The sequence below is a fragment of the Callorhinchus milii genome, unplaced genomic scaffold (assembly GCF_018977255.1).
Source record: "Callorhinchus milii isolate IMCB2004 unplaced genomic scaffold, IMCB_Cmil_1.0 Scaffold13, whole genome shotgun sequence".
Taxonomy (NCBI): domain Eukaryota; kingdom Metazoa; phylum Chordata; class Chondrichthyes; order Chimaeriformes; family Callorhinchidae; genus Callorhinchus; species Callorhinchus milii.
Genome location: NW_024704754.1, coordinates 10,628,107 through 10,651,998, shown reverse-complemented (window position 1 = coordinate 10,651,998; position 23,892 = coordinate 10,628,107). Strand labels below are relative to the sequence as shown.

General features: G+C 43.9%; 1 protein-coding gene across 2 annotated transcripts; it reads right to left on the bottom strand.

The window, feature by feature from the left end:
• Positions 1-643: 643 nt before the first annotated feature.
• On the bottom strand, positions 644-23,788 carry kif20a (kinesin family member 20A). Of its 2 annotated transcripts, none has more exons than XM_007891359.2 (18): positions 23,730-23,788; positions 16,728-17,013; positions 15,482-15,601; positions 13,682-13,820; positions 13,356-13,540; positions 12,695-12,815; positions 12,078-12,284; positions 11,536-11,647; positions 10,576-10,644; positions 8,340-8,483; positions 7,213-7,378; positions 6,237-6,416; positions 5,579-5,718; positions 4,749-4,920; positions 4,368-4,569; positions 3,987-4,078; positions 2,726-2,863; positions 644-2,057 (listed from the first exon to the last, which is right to left on the bottom strand). In XM_007891359.2, the coding sequence occupies exons 2-18, from the start codon at positions 16,992-16,994 to the stop codon at positions 1,731-1,733; spliced, it is 2,781 nt and encodes a 926-aa protein (XP_007889550.2). In that variant the 5' UTR covers positions 16,995-17,013; positions 23,730-23,788; the 3' UTR covers positions 644-1,730. The 2 variants fall into 2 exon arrangements, with proteins under 2 accessions (XP_007889550.2, XP_042195822.1); XM_042339888.1 differs by lacking the exon at positions 23,730-23,788 and adding an exon at positions 23,117-23,233.
• Between the last annotated feature and the right edge of the window lie 104 nt (positions 23,789-23,892).

The window sequence follows — 23,892 nt, the reverse complement described above, 5'->3', positions numbered from 1 at the left end:
CATGCGTTTGCCTTTATTCTCCCTCCCCTGTTTATCTCAGCAATGAACTTTACCAAGCAGTCTTCTGGGGAATTAATAATAATAATAATAATAATCCTTGCATTTGATATAGCGCTTTTCACGTCAGGAGGACGTCCCAAAGCGCTTCACAGAACACACTGTAAAGTGAATTGACTGTATATTTGTGGGCGAACGCGGCAGCCAATTGCGCACAGCAATGTCCCACAAACAGTCGTAGATTGAAAATGACCAATTTAATTATTGTTTTTGGTTTTTTGGAGGGATTATTATTAGGCGTGTGGAGTAAGGAAACTTGCCCAAGGTTTCGCCCTGCCGGGAATTGAACTCAGGTCTCTCACTTGCAAAGCGAGTGCTCTAACCACTGAGCTACAGGACTCCAATTAACCTAATTGTGGCTGACTTATGTCACAGATAACACCTGGGACTGGATATGAAGAATGTTTAGATTTCACTTTGGCACTGCACCCATTTTAAATGCAACTTTCCAGGAAGGTGATAGATGAATCTACACTCACATGTATTGTGATCAGAAGCATGATTAATCCTCAGAAAACTGCATTGACACTTATCAGAACTTTTTTTTTGTAAGACAGTGATTAGATTCATAGAATGTTACAGCACAGAAGGAGGCCATTCGGCCCATCGAGTCTGTGCCAGCTCTTTGACAGAACAAGTCACTTTGACAGCATTAGTTAGTGTTAGAATATTGGAACCTTTAGTCTTGTATTTCTGCAAAGAAACAACACTTGGATTTTATATTTCATGTAAAGATTCATATAAAATATGGAACATAACCTAGGTTTTGAGTGCAAATATTAAATTGATTAGGTTTATTGAAAAGAATACACATGCTGGTTCTCTCACCAACCAAAGTTGAAAATTCCCACTGCATTTATTTTATTCTTGGCAATGCGGTATATTTAGAAATATATTCAGATGTTCAGAAAGTATAGTACTCTAATCTCTAAATGTAGACGGTCAGTATGTATATGTATACATACACACCCAAGGTTAGTGATAGACAAACATAAATGATAACTGATGTTTAAATAGAAGTCATGCTTTACCTAATAGACTAAAAATACAATGCGATCATAAAAATATCCAGGATCTAACACTTTGCTCAAAACAAACCACTCAATGTAACAAACAATGGCTACTCTGGATTATCACGTCACCAAAATGAGTATTTTTTTCCAGCTCAAAACCAAGATTTTTTTTACTATAACAAAAATATTCAGCTGAGCTGATATTTTAGGTGACCCAAACCAACAAGAATGGGAGTTATCCAGGTTTTACACACATACATATATATATTTTAACAAGATAGTTTCCATTACTAAAAAAGGTTAAATGATTTTTGTTGATAATCGAAGGCTAACTCAAATACAGCAGCAATAATGCCTTATTTTACTGAAATACATTTTTAATAATCAAAACACCTGTCTGAACAAGAATGGATTCTCTTAGCAGCAGACAGACAAGGAAACAATCAGAACTTGATGATCAGATACTCAAGTACAAACCTCAACAAACTGTTCCACTCGCTCACATCCGCACCTATTTGCAGTTACAATTCATTCCAAACAATGTGGAACAAATGCCTACATTGCACCATATCCCAGATTCTTAGTCACCTTAATACATGTGTGAATAGATGAAATTACCAAAATAAAACACTTTCTATTTAAAAGGGGGGACTGAAGCTGCTAATACTTCCCTCCATAGTTTGAGGCTGCCATTCGCAATGGGGTGTTCAGGCCCGCTCGGGATCTTAGGATGTAGCTGTAGGGGCTGTTATCGCCCATCTGACGGGCACTTCTCAGAGGGGTTTTGGATAGGATGCCAGTCAGGAAAGGCCTTTTGTGTGGGGGTGGCTGGTTTTCCACGTTTGCCACACAGCGGCGCTTGTTGCAGCCAGAGGCATCCTGGAGCTGGCGAACAGTGTGGTATTGTTCCGCAATACATGCAGTCTTCTTCTTCAGGTCCAGTTTAATCACAATCATCAACTTCTGAAGCTCAGCCAAGGTGTGATCCTGTCAGATACAAGAAGTTTGCTTAACACTTTATCCATCGTTCAGGTATTACCATCATACAAGCTGAATATCAGCTCTAGTGAAAATCTTAAACTGGAAAAGCTGTACTGCCTGTGTATATGTGTGTGTGTATATATATATATATATATATATGTAAAAATAATGTCTATTCTACTGCCAGGATTCTTACAGATAATAATAATCCTTGCATTTGATACAGCGCATTTCACGTCTTCTAGACATCGCAAAGCGCTTCATAGAATTTACTGTAAAGTGAATTGACTGTATATTTGTGGGCGAACGCGGCAGCCAATTGGGCACAGCAGTGTCCCACAAACAGGATTGAAAATGACCAATTTATTATTGTTTGTGGTTTTGGAGGGATTATTATTAGGCTCTGTGTGGAGTAAGGAAACTTGCCCAAGGGTTCGCCCTCTGCCTGGAATTGAACCCAGGTCTCTCGCTTGCAAAGCGAGTGCTCTAACCACTGAGTTACAGGACTCCACAAAACAATTACTGGCACCATTTCAGTAACTAATGCTTTGGAGATGTGATGGTTGCACTGCAGTCGTTTCCTGCACTTGAACAGGCCAGGGGGATCATGAACCAGGTTTTGAGCAGGCCTGGAATTGCGTGACCTCAGGAAAGCAGTCTCGACTAGAGAGTACCTGCTTAACCACAATCTCTTCACATTTGGTTAGAGTCCCTTGCAGTTTCGCAGCTCCGGTGCGGTGGCAGCACGCTCTCTCTGATGTCTGCAGTGCTTGGCCCAATTTCTGAAGCTCCCTCTGTAGAGCTTTCGCATTCTGCAAAATCGAGAAGGATTTTTTAAAAACAACAAATTGTATTTATGCATCAACTTTCGCGTCAAGACAGGATCGTTAGTTAGAGGCAGGGCAATTGGAGTACAAATTCCCAATCAATTTTGCAAAGGTTGCTCCAATTTGCATCTTGTACAATTGTGATCTACCTTTCAAACACAATACAGATCCCAGCAAAACATTACTTGGGGATTACAGGTTGCTCAGTTATTCTTTCAAGATAACAGTACAAACAAACAGCTTCAAGACAGAAAAGTCGAAGTTGGAAAAGTGTTGTATGTTAGTTGAATCATGTCCAGACTGTGTAAAAACAGCAATGAACAAGGTTGTTGGGCTAGATTCTCAAATACATCCGTTCAAATTGCCTAGAAATTGTCCTCAGGTACTCTGCCTGGTCCATCTAATTCTGGTCATTGCACACAAGGGGGCTCCCCAGGCCCGACTTGAAGAGAGCAACAGTGTGCTGAAAGCACGAGACGAATTTTGAAGATGACTTCTAACCCCATATTGATAATGATGGCTTTCTATGTGCACATACAGTTACATGACCAGTCAAGCAATGAGTAACATCATTCACATTGGATTTTATTAACCCCAAATTTGAATTGAGGTTCCACTGTATTACTTCACACAAAAAGGAATGAGCAGCTGGAATGGATTATTAGGAAGACTGTAATACTATAATTTTATGAAGGGCCTTCTTCATAAAATCTTTTTTTTTTGAATACAACGCCATACTAACAATAAATGCTGCCTCACACCGTCAGTAGGAATCAGACCAAGCTGTACTAGTGAAGCTGGATCATGGGTCATTGTTGTCCCAGAGGCAAAACACTAGCAACCTCAACTCGGCAGCACTTCGCTCCCAAGGTATTTGTCCTAATTAATTGTGCAGCGATATTGAGAAACACATCAAGAGCCTCAACTATAATGCTATCTACCCCACAACTGCTTCACTGCATAGCTGTTCTTTGAGAAGCAGATCTCACTGAACCACTAACACAAAGTCATCAGGAAATGTAAGCAGCTTAGCTGGTCAGCAAAGGTTAAGGGAGTACCTCTCACATTCTACAGAAGAGCAGAGGAAGGTTTAAAAAAAACATCTCACCTTATGTCCCTCTTCAAGTTTGCGGTCCGCGTCCATAGTTAGGCGTCTGGTTGCAGGTGGTGGCTCGACTATCGCCTTGTATCGGGCCAGTTCTGGAACAAGATAGAGATAGTTCATGTTCACCAATGACAAGTCATGGTTTCGCAGAAGAATACGATTAGTCTTTAAGGCTAGGATGGTCTAACCGGCGGCTGCATCCAGCCCACAGGCAGATTTGATCCGCTCCCCCCTCCATTTCATCTGGCCCACCCACTCCCTCCCTGGAACGGAAACACAAAAATATTATTTACGTGGCCCACAGAAGTTTCTCAAATAGGGCACCTCAGCAGCCAAAGGTTGGACCACCCCGGTTAGCCTAAGCTTCTCCAGTAAAGCACTGACCCTCTGCACTGTGAGCCGCTTGCACTTTGTATTGTTCCAGCTCGGCCGTCACATTTGCCAGCTCCAGTTGCAGCTTCTGCAGCTCCCTGTGGAGGCCCACGGAGGCCAGGCGGGCAGACTGCCTTGCTGGCTCCCTAGTAGACTTTCGCTCAGACTTCAGATGTTGAATAGTAGCCTCCAGTTCAGCCATTTTATTTGACTCCTTTTAAAAAAAATGCAGTTTAAAGACAAGGTTTTGCTAGAATCTGAACCACGAGTGGACCCAGACCTTTGTTTTTTTTAAAAAAAACAAGTGAAACAGCACATAGTAATGTCTAGGAAGATATTCAAAAGGCATGATTCCTGAAATCCAGCTGCGTCACTTGTGAGTTAGTTTCTTACCTCGAGTTTATCGGTACTCGTTTCACCATCTGAGTCATGATCAGAATCAGAGTAATTCTCATCCTCATCAGCAGCGGATGACTGATAATAGAGCTTAACATACTCCTGGAAGTTTTTCATCTTTGCTTCATAGAAATCTTCCAGTTGTTCTTTTTGTTCTACAAGTTGCTCTCTGGAAGAACAAGTACAAACTATTCACAACCTGCTAACTAAACCCCTTCTCACAGTAAGTGACACCCACCCAGAACTAAGAGGATTTCTCTTTTAAACTCTGAAAGGGTGAATTGCCAAGAGAGACTGGATTCAAAGCCTAACTGAACTATCACAAATATGCCAACCAGTGTATAAATCTCCCCAAAATGTTCAATCCAGTCATCCTCATAGCTTCACTTGCATGTATATTTTTAAAAATTGTGACACACGATAGAAGGCAGATTTACAAACTTACATTTGAACCGTCAATAGCTATAAAAACAATCACTTTACGGGTTGCAGCCTCCACAAGTCTAAACTAAACTGTTTAGAAATAGGGGGCTTGGCTCTTCTTTCATTTACGCCAAAGATAATAATTCTTGCATCTTATATAGCACCTTATGTCGTTGAGATGTCTCAAAGGACTTCACAGGACATACTGTAAAGTGGTTTGGACTGCATTTTTTTTGTGGGCGAAAAGGACCAAGTAACACTGCACATTATGGGACCTTATAGAACTATGAAGCCTCAGTCATTATCTCAGTATAATTTTGTGCCTTATTTAGTCTTTGGGTACGTTTTGACAGGATTTACATGAAAAATAAAAGTTTGTGCTGAGCTGCCAGTCAGTGTTCTACCTCCAGTGCTTCTCCATGCTGCTGTACTGCTCGCTCATCTCATTGACCACGTTTTCCCGGATCTCGTACTCCATCAACAATTTCTCCCGTTTCTCCTTAACCACGTACTCCTGCAGGACCTCGATAACTTTCTGTAACGACTGGAGTGAATATAACATCAGTCAATCAGATGTTAAAAGAAATTGGCTCAGATCATAAAGAAAAATAGATAAGAACCCAATTCAGAAATTCCCATCAACCAGGGACAAAATAATGCTGAAATTTTAACAATTTTAAATTATCACAACTTTTAGATTGAGGGTTGCCACTGGCACTAACCTTGTTTCTAGCGTGCCAGAGGCACAGACTATCCCATTAAAACCCTACTCGGCTTTCAAACTCCTGCCAGGAACCTTGTTTGGCTGCAATCTGACTTCCTTTAAATTGGAACCAAGATTGGTTCCTATGGACACCCTCAAACATGTCCAGATACCTACATCATTTATTAGTTATATTCCTTTTGCAATGCTTTCAAACTAAAACCCTATGTAGTTCTTTAAGTAGCTAACACTGGCACCTGGTGGCACACATTGCTTGGCCCTTGATCATGTTTTCCCCACCAACAAGTTAATCTGCAGCACTTTCCTGTAGCACAGGTCAACATGCAGCAAGCGCCCACCTCCTTATCCAGCGTACTGATATCGGTCTCTTCTTCATCACCATCTTCCTCCTGATTATCCTCGTCCTCTTCATTTTCCTCTAGCGTTTCCTGGGCATTGCAGCTGTTCCATCCATTGTGCTCTCGGATCAGCGAGCGGATAGAGGGCAGCCCCAGCTTCATAGGAGGTGCCTGGATCAACTGGAACAAAAGGTGAGTGATTACAAAAAAAAATCCAATCAATCATCTTTGAACCCCATCCACCCAGAGGATGCTGATGGTACACATACACCGCTTACTTTAACAAATCAGCAAATCTCATAAAGGTGAATTTAACATTTTGCCTTTCAATACAATTGGAACCATAGTAGGAAAGTTATAAGAGCAGAAAAGACTCTAGTCCATCTGGCCATCTTTAAATTGACTTGAATCAAAGTCAATTTAAAGAAAAACTACATTGCCTCTCGTACAATTCAAAATTGATTTCTTCACTAAATAGATACTCAATTCCTTCTTTGAAAAAGATGGCATCCACATCTGAAAAAACTCAGAGAAGAGGGAATATTAAAACAAAACACTTGAGGGACTGAATGGAGATGAATAAAATACCTGGCTTGCTACAGGACTCAGGAAAACTTGATAACTCACTTGTTGGGGCAGAATAAACATTACTAGTAAAGGAGTTGATGAGCACATGGAACAAATTACTTGGGATGGAATCAGTAATCCAAAAAGGGACTAGATAAGTTCTTGGAAATTGGAGAATTTGTGGTTTTCCCTCATTTCCCTGAACCTGTACAGTGTCCTGCCAACGTGAAAGCCACTATATAAATGCAATTTGTTATTGTTATCAGGCAATCATATAGATGGGTCGTAGTTAAAAAACAGTTTCTATCTTAATAAAACATATAAAGATACTCATATTCATGCTAAAAGATGATGCTCAAATTATTGACTTTGGTTGATTCCAGCATTGAGTGCATAACAGATCCCTTACCTGGCTGGCGATAGCAGAGAATTTCATAACCTGCAATGTTTCATCATATGTGGACGCACACTGGTTGATGTTGACGATCATGCAGGACTTCCCACGGCTGGTGAAAAAGCCCTGGAACACTCGAGTCAGTTTGCTGTCCCGGAATGGAACCACATTAGGCTTGGACCTGGAAGCACAGGGTGGAAAGATCAATCAGGCCTATCAAAGCAACGTAAAGTTCCTAGGGAGGGAAGGTTAAGCAATTCCCACAGCGGCCTGGGCCCCAGATTCACCCGATCAGGCCAGAACAGCATTTAAACCACAATCAGAGAAATTTAGGCGAAATAAAAATGTGCTTCTTGCTCAGCAGTTTTCTTTACAAAGTTGTTACACTCACATACAGGACACAGGAAGAGGAAAACAGGAACATGAAGGAAGAGGCCCTTCAGTTCATCAGATCTATTGGACCTTATTCTATTTATTGGACCTGGCAATTTTTTAAAATCCCAATGCCATGTTCTTTTGCCTTTAATACTTCTAATATCCAAATATCAGTCTATTTCTCTTTCAACCATCGCTATAGTTTGTCGCTACAACTTTCTAGGACAGAGTATTTCACAACCCTCTGCGGGAAGAAATACTTGCTGTCATCAGTTTTAACTGTCTTAGTTCTATTTTAAGGCCATAATAGATCCTACTGCCAGAAGAAAGTTTCTACCATCTAACCTTTCAATTCCATCCATTATTTTAAATACCTAATCAAATCACTCTCTGCTCCAAGGAATACAAACAACCACAGTCTATCCAGGCTTTCATCATAGCTAAATTTCAGCCCAAGCTACTACCTGAACAGCTCACTCATTATGCAAACAAGAACTCCTTTGGAGTTAATATCCTCTAAAGGAGCCTTCTTTAGCTGAGATTGGGATTGGGATTTCACAGATTGGGAATGAGATAGCTGTTTGAGCAGAATTTTCGACAGATTGGCATGAAACTCACGCAGATAAAGCAGGATTAGATATTTACAAATCCCTCAAATTATTGTTGTATACAATATTGTACTTTATTGATGACATTAAAGTGATGACAAGTATAAAAGAAGTGGGAGGAGGAAGCATAGCAACTGATCTAGCTCCCAGGTTGCCTACCTGATCTGTTGGTTCTGTCGCAGAGCACTGATGCATCTTCCCAGCGAGTGCAGAGAAGTGTTAATGTTAGTCGCTTCTTTCATCCTGTCTCCACGCTTCTGTTCCTTGCAGCGCTCAGACCCCGCCAGGTCACAGAGAGATAGTCTGCAATAAGAAAAAGGAGTTTGACAACAGAACACGCACCTTGGATAAAATTAATGAGAACAGAAATTCTCACCATCAGCGCTTGCCTTTTATATCAAAAGGACATCACAAAGCATTTTACAAAATTGAATACAAAGCATAGGAACTGTGAAATTTGTAGCAAAATATAAAGGGGAATGTATCCAGACCTTCCATGATTCAGTTTCACAATGGATGGTAGTTGTACTAAACAAGCCATTCGACAAGCTGCAGACTCCTCTTTGGATACCAACACAAGGGTGTTCAACTGAGTAACTCCTCCAAGGTCATTCCATAATACTAGCAACACGGTTTAAGCATTTACCAAACTATAAACTTCTTCATAAAATGGAGTTCAGAAAGGAGTTGGGGGGAGCGGGCTGGGGAGCAGGGAGCAGAAAGAGCTGGATGGGAGAGAGCTTGTGGGGGCGTGGAGGGGAGAGCTCAGTGAGGGGGGGGGGAAGACAACGGGTGGGAGCGAGGGCGGGGGTAAAATGAGGGGAAATGAAGAGAGAGGGGGGATGAAGAAAGAGGGGGGGATGAAGAGAGAGGGGGTGGGGGAGAGAGAGGGGGAAAGAGCCCAGGGTGAGGAGAGAGCACAGTGGGGAAGCGAGCGCAGGAGTGGAGAGTGCAGGGGGAGAAAGCGCGCAGTGGGGGAGAGCGCTGGTGGGGGCGGGGGAGAGAGAGAGCGTGGGCAGTGGGGGAGAGAACACGGAGTAGGGAGCGCGCGGGGGGAAGGGGAGTGAAGTGGGCACGGAGTAGGGAGCGTGTGGGGGGAGAGAGCTGGGGTGGGCGGAAGAGAGCAGAGAGGAGGGGGTGGGGAGAGAGAAGTGGGAGGGGGGAAGAGAGGAAGCGGGGGAAGAGGAGAGGAAGCGGAGGGAGGGAAGGAAATGGGGATGGGGGGAGGAAAAGACGAAGGGCGGAGAAGAGAGGAAAGCACGCGGCAGGGAGAGAGCTGGGGTGGGCAGAAGAGAGCAGAGAGAAAAAGGGGAGAGGGCGGGCGGGGAGGGGGAGAGGGGGGGAGGGGGAGGGCGGGCGGGGAGGGGGAGAGGGCGGGCGGGGAGGGGGAGAGGGCGGGCGGGGAGGGGGAGAGGGCGGGCGGGGAGGGGGAGAGGGCGGGCGGGGAGGGGAGAGGGCGGGCGGGGAGGGGGGGGGGGGGGGAGAGGGCGGGCGGGGAGGGGGAGAGGGCGGGCGGGGAGGGGGAGAGGGCGGGCGGGAGGGGGCGGGCGGGGAGGGGGAGAGGGCGGGCGGGGAGGGGGAGAGGGCGGGCGGGGAGGGGGAGAGGGCGGGCGGGGAGGGGGAGAGGGCGGGCGGGGAGGGGGAGAGGCGGGCGGGAGGGGGAGAGGGCGGGCGGGGAGGGGAGAGGGCGGGCGGGGAGGGGGAGAGGGCGGGCGGGGAGGGGGAGAGGGCGGGCGGGGAGGGGGAGAGGGCGGGCGGGGAGGGGGAGAGGGCGGGCGGGGGGGGAGAGGCGGGCGGGGGGGGGAGAGGGCGGGCGGGGGGGGAGAGGGCGGGCGGGGGGGGGAGAGGGCGGGGGGGGGAGAGGGCGGGCGGGGGGGGGAGAGGGCGGCGGGAGGGGGAGAGGGCGCGCGGGGGGGGAGAGAGGGCGCGGGGGGGAGAGAGCGGGGGGAGGGGGAGAGAGCGGGGGGAGGGGGAGAGAGCAGGGGGAGGGGGAGAGAGCGGGGAGGGGGAGAGAGCAGGGATGGGGAGAGCCTCCAACAGGGAATTCAGCCCACAGCAGCCAAAAGTTTAGGCCATTGTGGGCTAGAAGATGGAATGGATACTGATTTGATTAGCATACAGGAAGGAAGAGCATGAAGATCCCTCATTTGAAGCTTGTAAATGTAAAGTTTGAAGAAGCAATGACCATAGTCAGAGAAAAGTCCGTCTGTATGTTCTTTTCCTTCTATGCAGTTACCACATGGTGGAGCCGTTTAACACTGAGTCAAGAGATGGAGAATGTAACTTCTGCAGAAAATAAAGTAGCTGTCTTTTGTAAGCTCAAGCACAAAAAGTAGTGCTTCAGAGAGAATAAATTACATAAAGGCATCAGAACTCCCTCAGGAGAAACACTTACTCACTGGTCTGGAGAACAGACTTCCAGTCCTCAGATACATGCAGCACTCGGATGGAGAAGATGCTGTGACTGAAAAAGACAAATCATGAAATTACCAACACTTTAAAACATTATGAAAAGATGTTAATTGGAAAAGACCAGCAAGAAAAAAAGATTTTATTTCACCAAGTATAAATGACAGCAATTCTGTGTCTTACAAACTTCAAGGCCCTATATTATAATATATTAATATTATTATTAATATATTATTATAAGGCCCTATATTGATCCACTTAATAAACTACGCAATATTTCTATTTTTTTTGTCCTGTAGCTTAGTAGTCAGTTAGTTGGAGCACTCGCCTCACAAGCGAGAGAATCTGGGTTCGATTCCGAGCTTCCACACACCTGTTTACCTAGCAGTAAGTAGGAACCCTGTTAGTCAATTGGCAGATCGCTTTTCCGGGAGTAATAATTCCTTCAAAATAAAAAAAATTTGGTCACTCAATCAATGACTGTTGTGTGCAATTGGCTGCCACGTTTCACCCACAAAATATACAGTATATTCTACACTACATTCTGTGAAGCGCTCTGAGACATCTCAAAGACATGATAAGGCGCTATATCAAATGCAAGGTTTATTATATGCTGAGTTGTATTTCTTGTTGCACATCACTGTACTGCTCGTCACTCCTGCAATGCCAGGAGTTTGGAGCACTACAGTAATGTGAAGCGAGAAATAGAATTTTTAACCTTCTTTCAAGAACATTTCAACATCTGAAATACCAAAATCCATTAGTTGTTTACTGCTTTTAAACAGTTGGCTGCCCAATCAACTTGAGCAACATCAGTAACTATTTCTCTGAAGATCCTAATTGATAGCCTTCCACTGCCACAAACTATCTGGGTCAAATGGCTACGTAATGCTCCGTGAAATGAACCCTCTAATGGATTCAAAGAATTGTTATGAAGCTGGATTACCTCCTGCTGGAATTCTGATTCAAGTGTGTGCTGGCCATACTTTGGTTCTTCCTGCCAATTTTCAGAATTTTCCAGGCTTCCTCTGCATTGTTGACATTGATCCAAGTCAAATCTGATCAAAACAAATAACTGATTTATTCAAGTAAACCTTTACAGCGGCTTCAATTCAGCAGAGAGCAGCTGGAATGAGCTTAGTATTAAATTGCAATAGAGAAAGATTTCTTAGATCTAAATTCCTCAGTCAATTTTCATAAGTTTCTCATAAGAAACGCGCTATATCAAATGCAAGGATTATTATAAGAGTACATGCATCAGAATTGGCCATTGATCCAGTTTATGGTTATTAAAGTGTGGCAATCATTTGAAAATAAAGGTATGTTCTTCGTCAGACAACCTCTCTCCATTACTAGTGCTGAAAATTAAAACGAAATGTTTGTAGGCTTGCCAGTTTCAATGGTCCCAGTAAGAACACAGAGGGCCACAGTATGCAAAGACCACTTTTCCAAGAAGGATCACATTTACAAGCCGGCGCAGGCCAGTACCTTTTATATAGGTGTTTCCATTTTTATCCTCGCACAGTTTCAAGGTTTGTCGCTTCCGGTTAGAGTTCACAGGAACCATCTCCAGCAAGTCATACGTCATCTCATTGTAAATCTCAAAGAAAGAAACCCAGATGGAATATTGCACATGTTGTCCCTGAACAAGGACAACTGTATGCTGATCAGCCCAGCGTGATGTAAATTCTGAAGCTGGAAAATTAAAAAAAGAAATTTAAGCATCCGCGACAGGACTGTCACTGGATCTCATTCTACTGTGCTGTTTCATCACCAAATTTCTGAATGCTGCATGCTGAATAAATGTGAATAGAGAAGTCAACAATTCTGCCAGGTGATGTTTGCTATTATTTTTTGTGTTGAGTCTACGTAAGAGACAAGTTCATGCCAACACTGATGAATGCCCAGGGAGAGGAAGTAGCCTTTTTACTTCATGGTTCATTAAATGCTGCATTTGCAAGCTCCAGAGTTTTAGGTAAATTGCTGCCTTTTGTAAACACTGGAGTCAACTTGGCCCCAATTAGACCCCAAACATTTACAAAGGCAATCAGAATTGCACCAGAATGGAACATTGCTCATGGATTACATTTCGCACACTGTCCTACCTTCCAACTGACTGGTGCAGGACATACCCGCGATACCACTATCAGAATCACAGCTGATACCCGCGCCCCGTTGTCTCCACTCTGTGCTGAGATTCTTCTTCACTGGAGTTTCCAGATCCTCCTACAAGTCAAAAGCAGAAAACACATATCACTATCACACAAAAATGGGCTCTGAAATCCTTTTACACTAGGGGATATAAAGTGATTGCAACCACACTGAGTTCTGACCCAGTGCTGTTTAAACAGTGAAACCTAATCACATCAATAGTGATCGGAATGAGGAGCATTCCGATTGATCTACATCCCTTTATTTGGGCCACACATTAGTTGAGCTGCTCCAGGACTCTCCTAATGTTACTATAAACTAGTCCTTGCAATGTACACAAGGATAGACTGAGACTTCACTATAACCGCTGCCTTTGTAAACTTGAGCTTCTTTAAGTTTCAAGCAAAGCATATTGCCACCATGGAACAGAATCCAAGCGTATGTCAGTGTGCAGCACTCAAAACAACCAGCTGGCTCCAGGAGCCTGATCAGCACATGCCCAGTTTCATTCAGTTACCACAGCAGAAGCAACAACAGCAGTGGCAGCAGCAACAACAGCAGCAGCAACAACAACAGCAGCAGTAGTAACAACTTGGACTTATCTAGGTGACTGACCTCTCGCATTACACCCATTAAAGAGAGTTTCTTCAGCTCCTCCTGTCTGACCAGCTTGCTATCCAGTTGGAGAACATCACTGCACAAGGTCGGCTTCAGATCCATCCTGGGATACAACTTGCCCTGGAGACTGTTGAAAATGACCGCCAGTGATCGAGGAAGGATCCCATTATCACGATTACTTCCTACAAACAAAATAGCAACCAATAAATCATAAGGGCGTTATATAAATGCAAGTTGTTGTTATGTTCAAAGAACCCACACCCTCAGCCCCAAGTCAAAATAGTGGAATCTCAATGGCATGAGGCAGACAAGTTATATTTCACCTTGAATGGTGTAGGTCTTTCCTGAGTTTGACACACCATAGGTATAAACCAAGCGGTTGTGGCCGCCCAGCACCTCCTTCACCAGCCCTTTCATGACCACATCAAAGAACACCTTTTGTGACACTTCGGGGCTAAATATCTGTAGTAAACAAACAAAAACAATCTAGAGGTTACACAGTGATGAAGTATCAAAACAAGCTGCCTGTTGTGTTAAGAACAGCCAAGGCTAGATAACAAACAACAACATTTTGTGAAAACATGGAATGCACTGCCCTAGTAGCTGTAGAGGTAGAATCATCTGGGCTGTTTAAAAGGGAAACCTTGGTATAGTGCAGTTGGCTGGGTCCTATGTCTCAGCAGTCGCCATTATAAGGGATGCACTGAATAATGACCAACTTTAGGATTGTCAGACTACTCCCAACAGCCACCTTCTGCATGTTGCACATGTCTGCAGTCAACGTCACTTGTCGTGCACCACAAATGAGTAAGCAGGGCAACATTACATTGAAGGACACTTTAACAGGGCTCCCCAATACTTAAATAATAGACAATCCTTGCGCTTAACATAGCACATTATCACATCAAAACATCTGAAAGCTCTTTTTCTGTAAAGTGGAGTGTCTATCCATTTGTATATGTGGGAAGTAACTTGGGTAGAAGACAGGAAAACAGGATTAAAGAGAGCATTCATAAAAGATGTTCAGACAAAGGTATTTTCGCTCATTTAATCTCATCCTTCCTCTATACCAGCCTGAAGCTGTATTTTGAATGAACCCAGTGTTCAGCCTCAACCACACGACTTCTCGTAACCAGTTCCAGCTGTTGCTTACCCTCAGCATACGCAAATGCTTTCTAGTGTATGTTGTAAATTATTTGTATACAAGCAAAGGAACCAATTCATTAAAATGCCATGGCTTATGAAGAACACATCTCCCAAGGCTATTAAAAATTTGTCTCCCACAATTAGTTGAGCTCAAAACAATTCTTAAAGGCAATTATTTGAAGGCCTGGCAGAGACTCATAAAACACTACAACTTGCATTTATAGAGTTCTTCATATGGGGTGCGTCTTAGAGCGCTTAACAGTGAGAAGCTTGATGCCAAGCCACAGGGAGAGCGGAGATTACAGTCAAAAAGGAAGTTCTCCCAGGTGTGCTCAAAAGACAGTCAACGAGAGGCAAGGCAGAGGGACTGAGGTAGAGAATTCCAGAGTTTCGGTGCAGTGACTGAAAGCACTGATGGTATAGCAGAGAGGATGAAGGACATACATTAGAATATACAGCATAGAAACAGGCCGTTCGGCCCAATCGGTCTATGCCGGTGTTTATGCTTCATATGAGCCTCCTCCTGCCCTTCCTCAACTAAGTCTTCAACCATAACCTTCTATTCCTTTCTCCCTCATGTACCTATCCAGCTTTCCCTTAAATACATCTATGCTGTTTGCCTCAACAACTCCCTGTGGCAGCATGTTCCACATTTCCGTTACTCTCTGCATGAAAACATTTCTTCTAATTTCCCTATTTGATCTATTTGTGACTATGTTATGTTGATGGCCGGAGCCAGCTGAGGAGAAGGCGGATAGTGGGGGGCAGTGTAAACAGATTGGAGGTAGGGAGGTGTGAGTACCCATTCCATTACTGTGTGACGTAATAAAAGTTAAAAGGAGCTGCCTTGTGAAATTAGTTGTACAGATTGACTGTCAGGTTTGTCAATATAATATTCTACGTTAAACACAAGTTCATTTATTTATTTGCAGCTTGTCATCTCTTTTCAATGGAGTCATTAATTTTTCATCTCAGACCTGAGTGAAGGAGAACTTGTGCATAGCCTGGCCAATACCCCGTTCAGTACTCTTCATTGCAAATGAATCCTTTGGTGCTCGCAGCATCAGAGTTTCAGAGGTTTCGATCGTAACACAGCCCTGAGGAGAAATTACAATCAACATTCATATTTATACAGCACCTTCCATGTTGGGAAGACACCTGAATTCCCTTCACAAAGATGATTGGGACCCTGAACTGGAAGTGGGGGGAAGAGAAAGAAAAAGAATAATAATAATAAACCTTGCATTTGATATAGCGCTTTTCACGTCGGGAGGACGTCCCAAAGCGCTTCACAGAACACACTGTAAAGTGAATTGACTGCATATTTGTGGGCGAACACAGCAGCCAATTGCGCACAGCAATGTCCCACAAACAGTCGTAGATTGAAAATGACCAATTTATTATTGTTTTTGGTTTTGGAGGGATTATTATTAGGCTCTGTGTGGAGTAAGGAAACTTGCCCAAGGTTTCGCCCTCTGCCTGGAATTGAACTCAGGTCTCTCACTTGCAAAGCGAGTGCTCTAACCACTGAGCTACAGGACTCCACAAAGAGTTGGCAGTGAGTCCAGCTATGCAGAATTTGAAAACAAGGTGAGGATCTTGAATTCAATTTGCTCGGGGGAGGTGGGGGGAGGAATTGGGAACCAACAGAGCCACAAGGATGGAGGACTTTGGGTTTGAAGAGTTCTGAGTGGTCTAAGCTTGTGCAAGGATGATCTGGGGAGTCCAGTGAGCAGAGCATTGGTTAATTTGGTTAAGCTAGCTTGGACGTGATGAAGATCTCAGTAGTCCGGAGGAAATTAAATGACAATTATTCACAATTCACTGGTTAGATTTAATCTAGCATATTGTGTTCAATTATGGATACAAATAATACTGACCTTACAGCAAGTTCAGTGATAATTCAACAGTGTTATGTCTGCAATCATTTAGCTAAGATGAGAAGTTAGGTAAAGATTGGTTAAGTTCCCTAGAGCTAAGGAGGGTAAGGAGTGACTTGTGATGCATTCATAGGCTCAAATCCACGGTCTAAAAATTTAATCACAGAGAATTTTGGAAAACAGTTTTAAATTCACTCTTTGTTTGGAAGTCAATTTCTACAGTATATAAAAAAAACATTTTCTGCACCATCTTAAATTTTAAGAACACAAGCAATTCTAATCCCCAAATGTATTACTCCCTTAACTAATGAGGTTTTTAAAATTGTATCCCACCGCTACTAACCTGTGATTCCCCTTTCTCAAGCTCAGACTCTGTGAAAGGTCTAACTCGAAGATAAACCTTTACTCTGTCATCTGGAGATGTCTCCATGAGGGTACACCCATGATCTGGAGCCTGATGTGCATCACTCCCTGGTGAGATGACGGAGAATTCAGGGAGCAACTGCTTGGTCACTACAGCACCATTCAACATTTCAGCTGCGGTCGATTCCAAAACAAGGAGCTCATCATCATCAGAGAAAATATTTGGGGACACAAATGTTGCAGTCATTTTCTCTCAGCCACTGCACCTGAAGGAAACACAAACAGTTACAATGCAGTCAAACAACAACTCACTCCATGTGTTATGAGGGAGGACTAAAGTACAACTCAGCTCGGACATCAATCTCCTACCAGGGGCCTCCTTTGACCACTGCAATACTACTGCAATTCCAACCAGTAAAAGCAGCGCTGATATTTATATTAAAGGTTGCAATTTCAAGTCCCATGATGGGGCTTTATCTGATCATTCAAGATGACATTTCAGTCCAATACTGGGGGAGTGCTGCATTGTCAGTGGTACTGTCCTTTGAATGAGGAACTGTCTGCCTGACCAGGTGGATGTAAAAGATTCCACATCATTATTCAAAAGAGAAGGCAGTTTCTGATTTTTTTTTTTACAATGAATAAAAGTTATATTAATAGAAATTATCCTCTTTGCATTTATTATAGCACCTCTTTCACAACATTTCAAGGCGCTTCATAAGATTTTAGCTTTTATATAACTGCTTGTAATTCATTTTAAAAAGGAAACTAATCCATCTGGCACTAATGAACAGAACTTTTTGTAAGCAAATATAATGCATCAGGAACATTTGGAGTTACCCAGCACTAAATAGTGTACAGCCAGCCAGCAGTCACGCTATAAGTGGAGTAAAACCAGATGCCAGTTGGATTCGTTCAATGATTGGACAATTCAAAAAGCAAACCCAGGCTCCAAGCGGCCAGATAAAGAAAGTACTCCCCCAGCACAATGAACCTGGCATCAGTTACGTTTTAATAAAAGTTTCAAAGTTAATATTCCCCATATAACTAGGAACAGCAATTTATTGCCTCAGAGAGACCATTAGCAGACATTGATCACCAAAAGTAACTTGGTGCTGCTTGCTGTAATTGTGTGGAAATCAGAGCTTGGAGAGTTTAACTCCCCCCTGGGTGATGCAGGAAAACCATGAACAAGCACATTGTTTATTTATTATTATTGGTTTCGCTCATGTTTATAACAGAACTACTTCAAACCCATAACTTTGCAGCTTCTTGAAAGTCAAGTTTATAACAGTTTTCTGACTGCTGGACATTCCACAATATCTGAGATTGATGTATAAGACAAACACAGAAAGTTCTTGGCTAGCCTGTGTGGGCAGGCTTCAAGCTCAGCCCTCTAAGAGGCAGAGAAAGTGGTGACCTTCCAAAAAATCAAGAAAACTAGGTCTTTAGGTGGCTACTAACAACTCTGCACATACCAATGCCTCAAAACTGAAACGTGTAATATTTTACACATGGAAAGTACTTTTGAAACACTTAATAATATAAATGCTATGACAAATGAGTCCTTATATAGCAAGATAGAATTTTATTTCTGCTATGAAATCTAGCGGCAAGAAATTTATGAGGATAAACCAAAATCAAATAATCTTTGCAAATGAAACAGCAACCATCACATAAAAAACATCTAATACATAATAACAACTTGCATTTATATAGCGCCCTTTGTGCAGGTAGCGTCCCAGAGCGCTTGACAGTGGTGGAGTCTGACGCCGAGCCAGGGGGAGAGAGGGGGGGGGGGGGAGGTGACCAAGAAGCACAATCAAAAAGGAAGGCCTTTACACAGGATTTGAAAGTGGGGAGGGATGGGTCAATGCAGAGGGTTTGAGGGAGAGGGTTCCAGAGTTTCGGGGCGTAGTGGCTGAAGGCACAGCCACCAACGGTGGAGTGGAGGGACAAGAAGGAGGCCAGAGAGAGCAAAGCAGAGGCAGAGGCTGGTGGGGTAGAGGTTAAGCACGTCGGATAGGTAGGGAGGTGCCAGGGCATGAAGGGATTTGAAAACAAGTGTGAGGAGCTTGAAATCGATCCATTTGGTAATTGGGAGCCAGTGAGCCTGGCAAGGACTGGTGTGATGTGGGTACGGAGTTTTGTGCAAGTGAAGTATCGGGTGGCAGAGTCTTGAATTAGTTGAATTTTGTGAATGGTGGAGCTGGGGACACCAGTGAGTAGGGCATTGGAGTAGTCCAACCGGGAAGACGTGGCTGAGGTTTTCGGCTGCGTTGGTTGTGAGATACGGATGGAGGTAGGCAATGTAGCGAGGTGAAAAAAGCAGTTCTGGTAATACATGTCGCTCAAAGAATTACTTGACACTTAGCAACTGTCACAGAGAAAAATTATAGCAAAATATAGGTGCTAACAGTGCTCCCAACAGCAGTAAGGTAACTAACCAATTCCTGAGTTTAACCTCTAATTACCAAACACTCCTGGAGAGCTTTCAAATTCCCCGCCAACTCAACTATCAACACTGGCTTCACTTTCATTCTTAATGCTTGAAATACTTTTCAGATAAAATTCAATTTTTATGCATGAGAAGGTACCTATTGGATAAACTAATTGTAAGTTTATCAATATTGCAGAGAATACACAGCACACATAATCATAGAATTATACAGCACAGAAGGAGGCCATTCGGCCCATCGAGTCTGTGCTGGCTCTTTGAAAAGAGCTTTTCCAAATCAATCCCACTTCCCCATAACCTTGTAAGCCTATCCTCTCCAAATAATTATCTACTTCTCTCTTAAAAACTGGTGTAGAATCAGCTTCCACCACCTTTTCAGGCAATGCATTCCAGATCTAAACAACTCTGCATAAAAAAAATTCTCCTCACCTCCTGTTTCTTTTAACAACTATTTTAAATCGGTGCCCTTGGGTTACCAACCCACCCGCCAGTGGAAATAGTTTCTCCTTGTTCACCTTATCGAGTCCCCTCACAATTTTGAAAACTTCTATTAAATCTCCTCTTAACCTTCTCTGCTCCAAGGAGAATAATCCCAGCTTCTCTAGCCTTTCCTGATAACCAAAGTCCCTCATTCCTGGTACCATCCTGGTAAATCTCCTTTGCACCCTCTCCAATGCCTTGACATCCTTCCTAAAGTGTGGTGCCCAGAACTGAACAGTCCTCTAGCTGAGGCCTAACCAGTGTTTTATAAAGTTTCATGACTAAATATGGTAATTCGTGTTTCTTCTTTCATATTTTTCAGGTATTGGATAATTATTTGGGGAGAACACGTTTGCAGGGCTATGGGGAGAGCGCAGGGGAGTGGGTTTGATTTGGATAGCTCTTTTAAAAGAGCCAGCACAGACATGATGGGCCGAATGGCCTCCTTCAGTGCTGTATAATTCTATGATCACATGAAACTTGATCAGTCATCATAGTTTTCATAAAGCAGTCATCATAAAGCACATTCTGAAAATTCTTCTCTATTCGGCTCAGGTACGTAGTCGTGCTCACCCACTTCTGAACAACTATGCAGAGCATTTCCTGGGTGCTTTTAATAAACACTTTCCAAAACATTTTTAATTTGAGGGTAAAAACAATAGATTCTCTATGTCATGACACTCAACATTCTTTGTAAGGGCAAGGTTTTCAGCTAAACTCACAACTACAATTAATGTAACTTTTGTCTTAAGCACATTCACAACTTTTGGCTTAAGCATGAGGGATTAACACTGCAGAAAAGGATTAATGAGGGATTAACACTGCAGAAAAGGATTAATGAACTATCCTTAAATACTACCCGGTACTGTGATAGTGTGGGAGCAGGGGGGTGGGGAGGGAAGAGACAGAGATTACTGTGATAGTCCTCAGAGAACTGTGATAGTTCTTACTTTCCACCCCACCAGCCTCCACATTCAACGTATAATCCTTCGCCATTTCCGCCACCTCCAGTGTGATCCCACCACCAAACACATTTTTCAATCCCCTCCCTCTCAGCATTCCAAAGTGACCACTCCCTACATGACTTCCTGATCCATTCCTCCATCACCACTAATATCTGCTCTCCTTCCCCCGGCACCTTGCCATGCCAGCGCAGATGCAGCAACATCTGCCCGTTCACCTCCTCCCATACCACTGTCCAGGGCCCAAAATACTGCTTTGTGGAAAGACAACGATTTACATGCAAGTCCACCAACGTAGTATATTGTATTCACTGCTCACGATTTGGTCCTCTACATCGGGGAGACCAAACACACATTGGTGATCACTTTGACGAACACCTCCACTCCTTTCTCAAGTGCAACCATGAGCTTCCAGTCGCTTGCCACTTTAACTCTCCTTCCACTCCCTCTGTCCATGGCCTCCTGTCCTGTTCGAACAAAGCACAATGCAAACTCGAAGAACAACACTTCATCTACTTCCTAGCCACTTTAAAGCCTCAACATTGATTTTAACCACTTTAAACCTTAAACACAGCTCCCATCTTCTCTCAGCCTTGCCTCCCTTCTCCCCCTCTTATATAACTATTCGCTCATTCTGAGTTTTAGACACATCTTTTCTTTCTGCAATCTCCCATTATTGTCTTCTTTCGCCTTACACCATCAACATCATCTTCAGTCCCCTACCTAAATTTTTCCTTTGTCTTTCTTTCCCCGCCCCCTTCTCTGCTTGTCATTATCTGCTCCCTTCCGATATCCAACACTCTCCTCTTCGACTGTGCCTTCTGCAACCCTCCTAACCTCCCTGATCCCAAATCCTCCCCACACTCCCGGCTCGGATCCAAATTCCTGACTGTCCAGCACCTTGGGACGTCCTCCTGACGTGAAAGGCGCAATACAAATGTAATTTTGCATTATATTGTAAAGCAGTTCCTGCCAAACTCCATTGCCTCCCTGTGACATAGCAGATAGATTTCAAGACCCTCACTCTTATATTTAAATCCCTTCACACCCTGGCATCTCCCATCTTTCCAACCTGCTGTATCCCTAAATACTACCCGCTGCTTCCGCTCGACTGGTTCCGGCCTCCTTCTTGTGCCCCGAATCCTCCGCCCCACCATTGGCGGCTGTGCTTGCAGTCACTACAACCCCAAAGTTTGGGAATTCTCTCCCTCAATCCTTGCCCCCTCTATCCCATTTTCAAGTCACGCGTGAAGACATAAGAGCATAAGAATTAGGAGCAGGTGTAGGTCATTCAGCCCCTCGAGCCTGCCCCGCCATTCTATAAGATCATGGCTGATCTTCTGATCTAACTCTAATTACCTGCCCTATACCCATATTCCTGAATCCCTCTATTTTTAAAAAACTTATCAGTCTCAGCCTTGAAAATGTTCAAGGACTGAGCATCTACAGCCTTCTGGGGTAGTGAATTCCATAAATTCACTATCCTCTGAGTGAAGAAATGTTTCCTCAACTCTGTTCTAAAAGGCTGACCCTTAATTTTCAGACTGTGATCCCTGGTTATAGATTCTCCTACCGGGGAAACAGACCCTCAGTGTCTACTTTATCAGCCCTTTAAGAATCTTATATGTTTCAATAAGATCTCCCCTAATTCTTCTGTACCCTAGAGAATACAGCCCTAGTTTATTCAGCCTATCCTCATAGGTCAGTCCCCTCATCCCAGGAACTAACCGAATGAATCTACGCTGCACCCCCTCTAGGGCAAGTATGTCCTTTTTTAAATAAGGAGACACAATACTCTCGGTGCGGTCTCACCAAAGCCCTATACAGTTGCAGCAAGACTTCCCTACTCTTGTACTCTACTTTTGCAATGAACGCTAACATGCTGTTCACCTTCTTAGTTGCTTGTTAAGCATGACTTCCCTTTTGTAAATGTTGACTCTGCCTAATCTTGTTATGGTCTTCCAGGAATCCCATAACGACATCCTTAATTAAGGACTCAAGAATTCTTGCTACTACTGATGTCAAACTAACTGGTCTATACCTTCCTCTTTGACAGTGCCTACGGTCCCCTTCCCCTGGCTAGGTATCAGGCTCCGCCACTTTTATGCACTCTGAGATGCCGTCCGGCGTGAAGGGTGCTATGTAAATGAAAGTTGTTATTGTTGTTGTATGTTTATGGGACCTTGCAGTGCTCAAACTGCCTACCAAGTTTACCTACAAAATGCAATCATTACACTTACAAAGCAATTACCAGTAAAGCATTTCTAAGGTTTTAACATTATACTGTAGTTGCTAAATCAAATACTGCACAAGGATTATACTGAGTGGCAAGACAATAAAAGATTTCTAACACACATCTCTCTCAAGCACCAAACATTGATTTCAGAGTGAATAAAAGAACTGTTCCCGGGCAGTTCTGGTATGGGATTAATCAGCACTTGTTAAGCGGATGTTAGTTTCAAAGTTTACTTCCACCACTGTTTGCAGTTGTGCCCTCTCCTCTGGCAGTTTCCGGATCGCCCGCTGTGAGGTTGGTCTCCTGCAAGAGTTTGGATATTTGTTTTGGGGCAATAAAAGGAATGATATTGGAAAAGTGAAAACAACAAAGTTACATTTGTTAAAGAGCCTTTCATGTCGGGAAGACGTCTCAAGGCGCTGAACAGTCGGGATCAGGACAAAGGAATAGAACAATAAAAGTGGATTACATTACACCTCTCTTTTATGGCAAATCATTATTCCACCGCACTCTTCATACCAGATCATCACATCCCCGCACCCACTCTTCCTGACAGATCATTTAATACCCTAACTCCCCGCTTTTCCCGAGATATATAGTCGCGGATACTGTTCCCCACGTTAAACCGGCACCGCAGGCCGCCCAGGCCCAGCTCCGCGAGGCCGCGACCACCAGCCGCTCGAGATGAAGCACTGAGCCCGAGCGCCACACGGGAGCCGCGGGGAAAGCGGAGACCCAAGAGACAGAATACCGAAGAGAGCCTCCTGGGTCGGGTGAAGCCCAGACGCGGCAGCAATCACTTCAGCAGACGGCCTCTCGCCCAGGCCCAGGCCCAGCTCGCGTTACCTGGAAGCGGCGGCCGCGCTGTATCAATGAGCTCCGCTCTGAGCCTCGCGCTCCTCTCTAACTGACTGTTTTTTCAAACAAAGCGCTCCCGCCTACAGCAGCCAATTACCAGAGTCCCTTGAGGTACCCGCCCCCTACCGCATGCGCAGATTGCCGCTGTGTC

Excerpts from the sequence above, each read along its gene's own strand:
- kif20a (XM_007891359.2), bottom strand. The coding sequence starts at position 16,994 with ATGACTGCAACATTTGTGTCCCCAAATATTTTCTCTGATGATGATGAG. Across the intron at positions 6,417-7,212 it reads TCTCTGCTATCGCCAGCCAG|TTGATCCAGGCACCTCCTAT; the intron begins GTAAGGGATCTG and ends CTTTTGTTCCAG. Across the intron at positions 2,864-3,986 it reads AACTTGAAGAGGGACATAAG|AATGCGAAAGCTCTACAGAG; the intron begins GTGAGATGTTTT and ends TCGATTTTGCAG.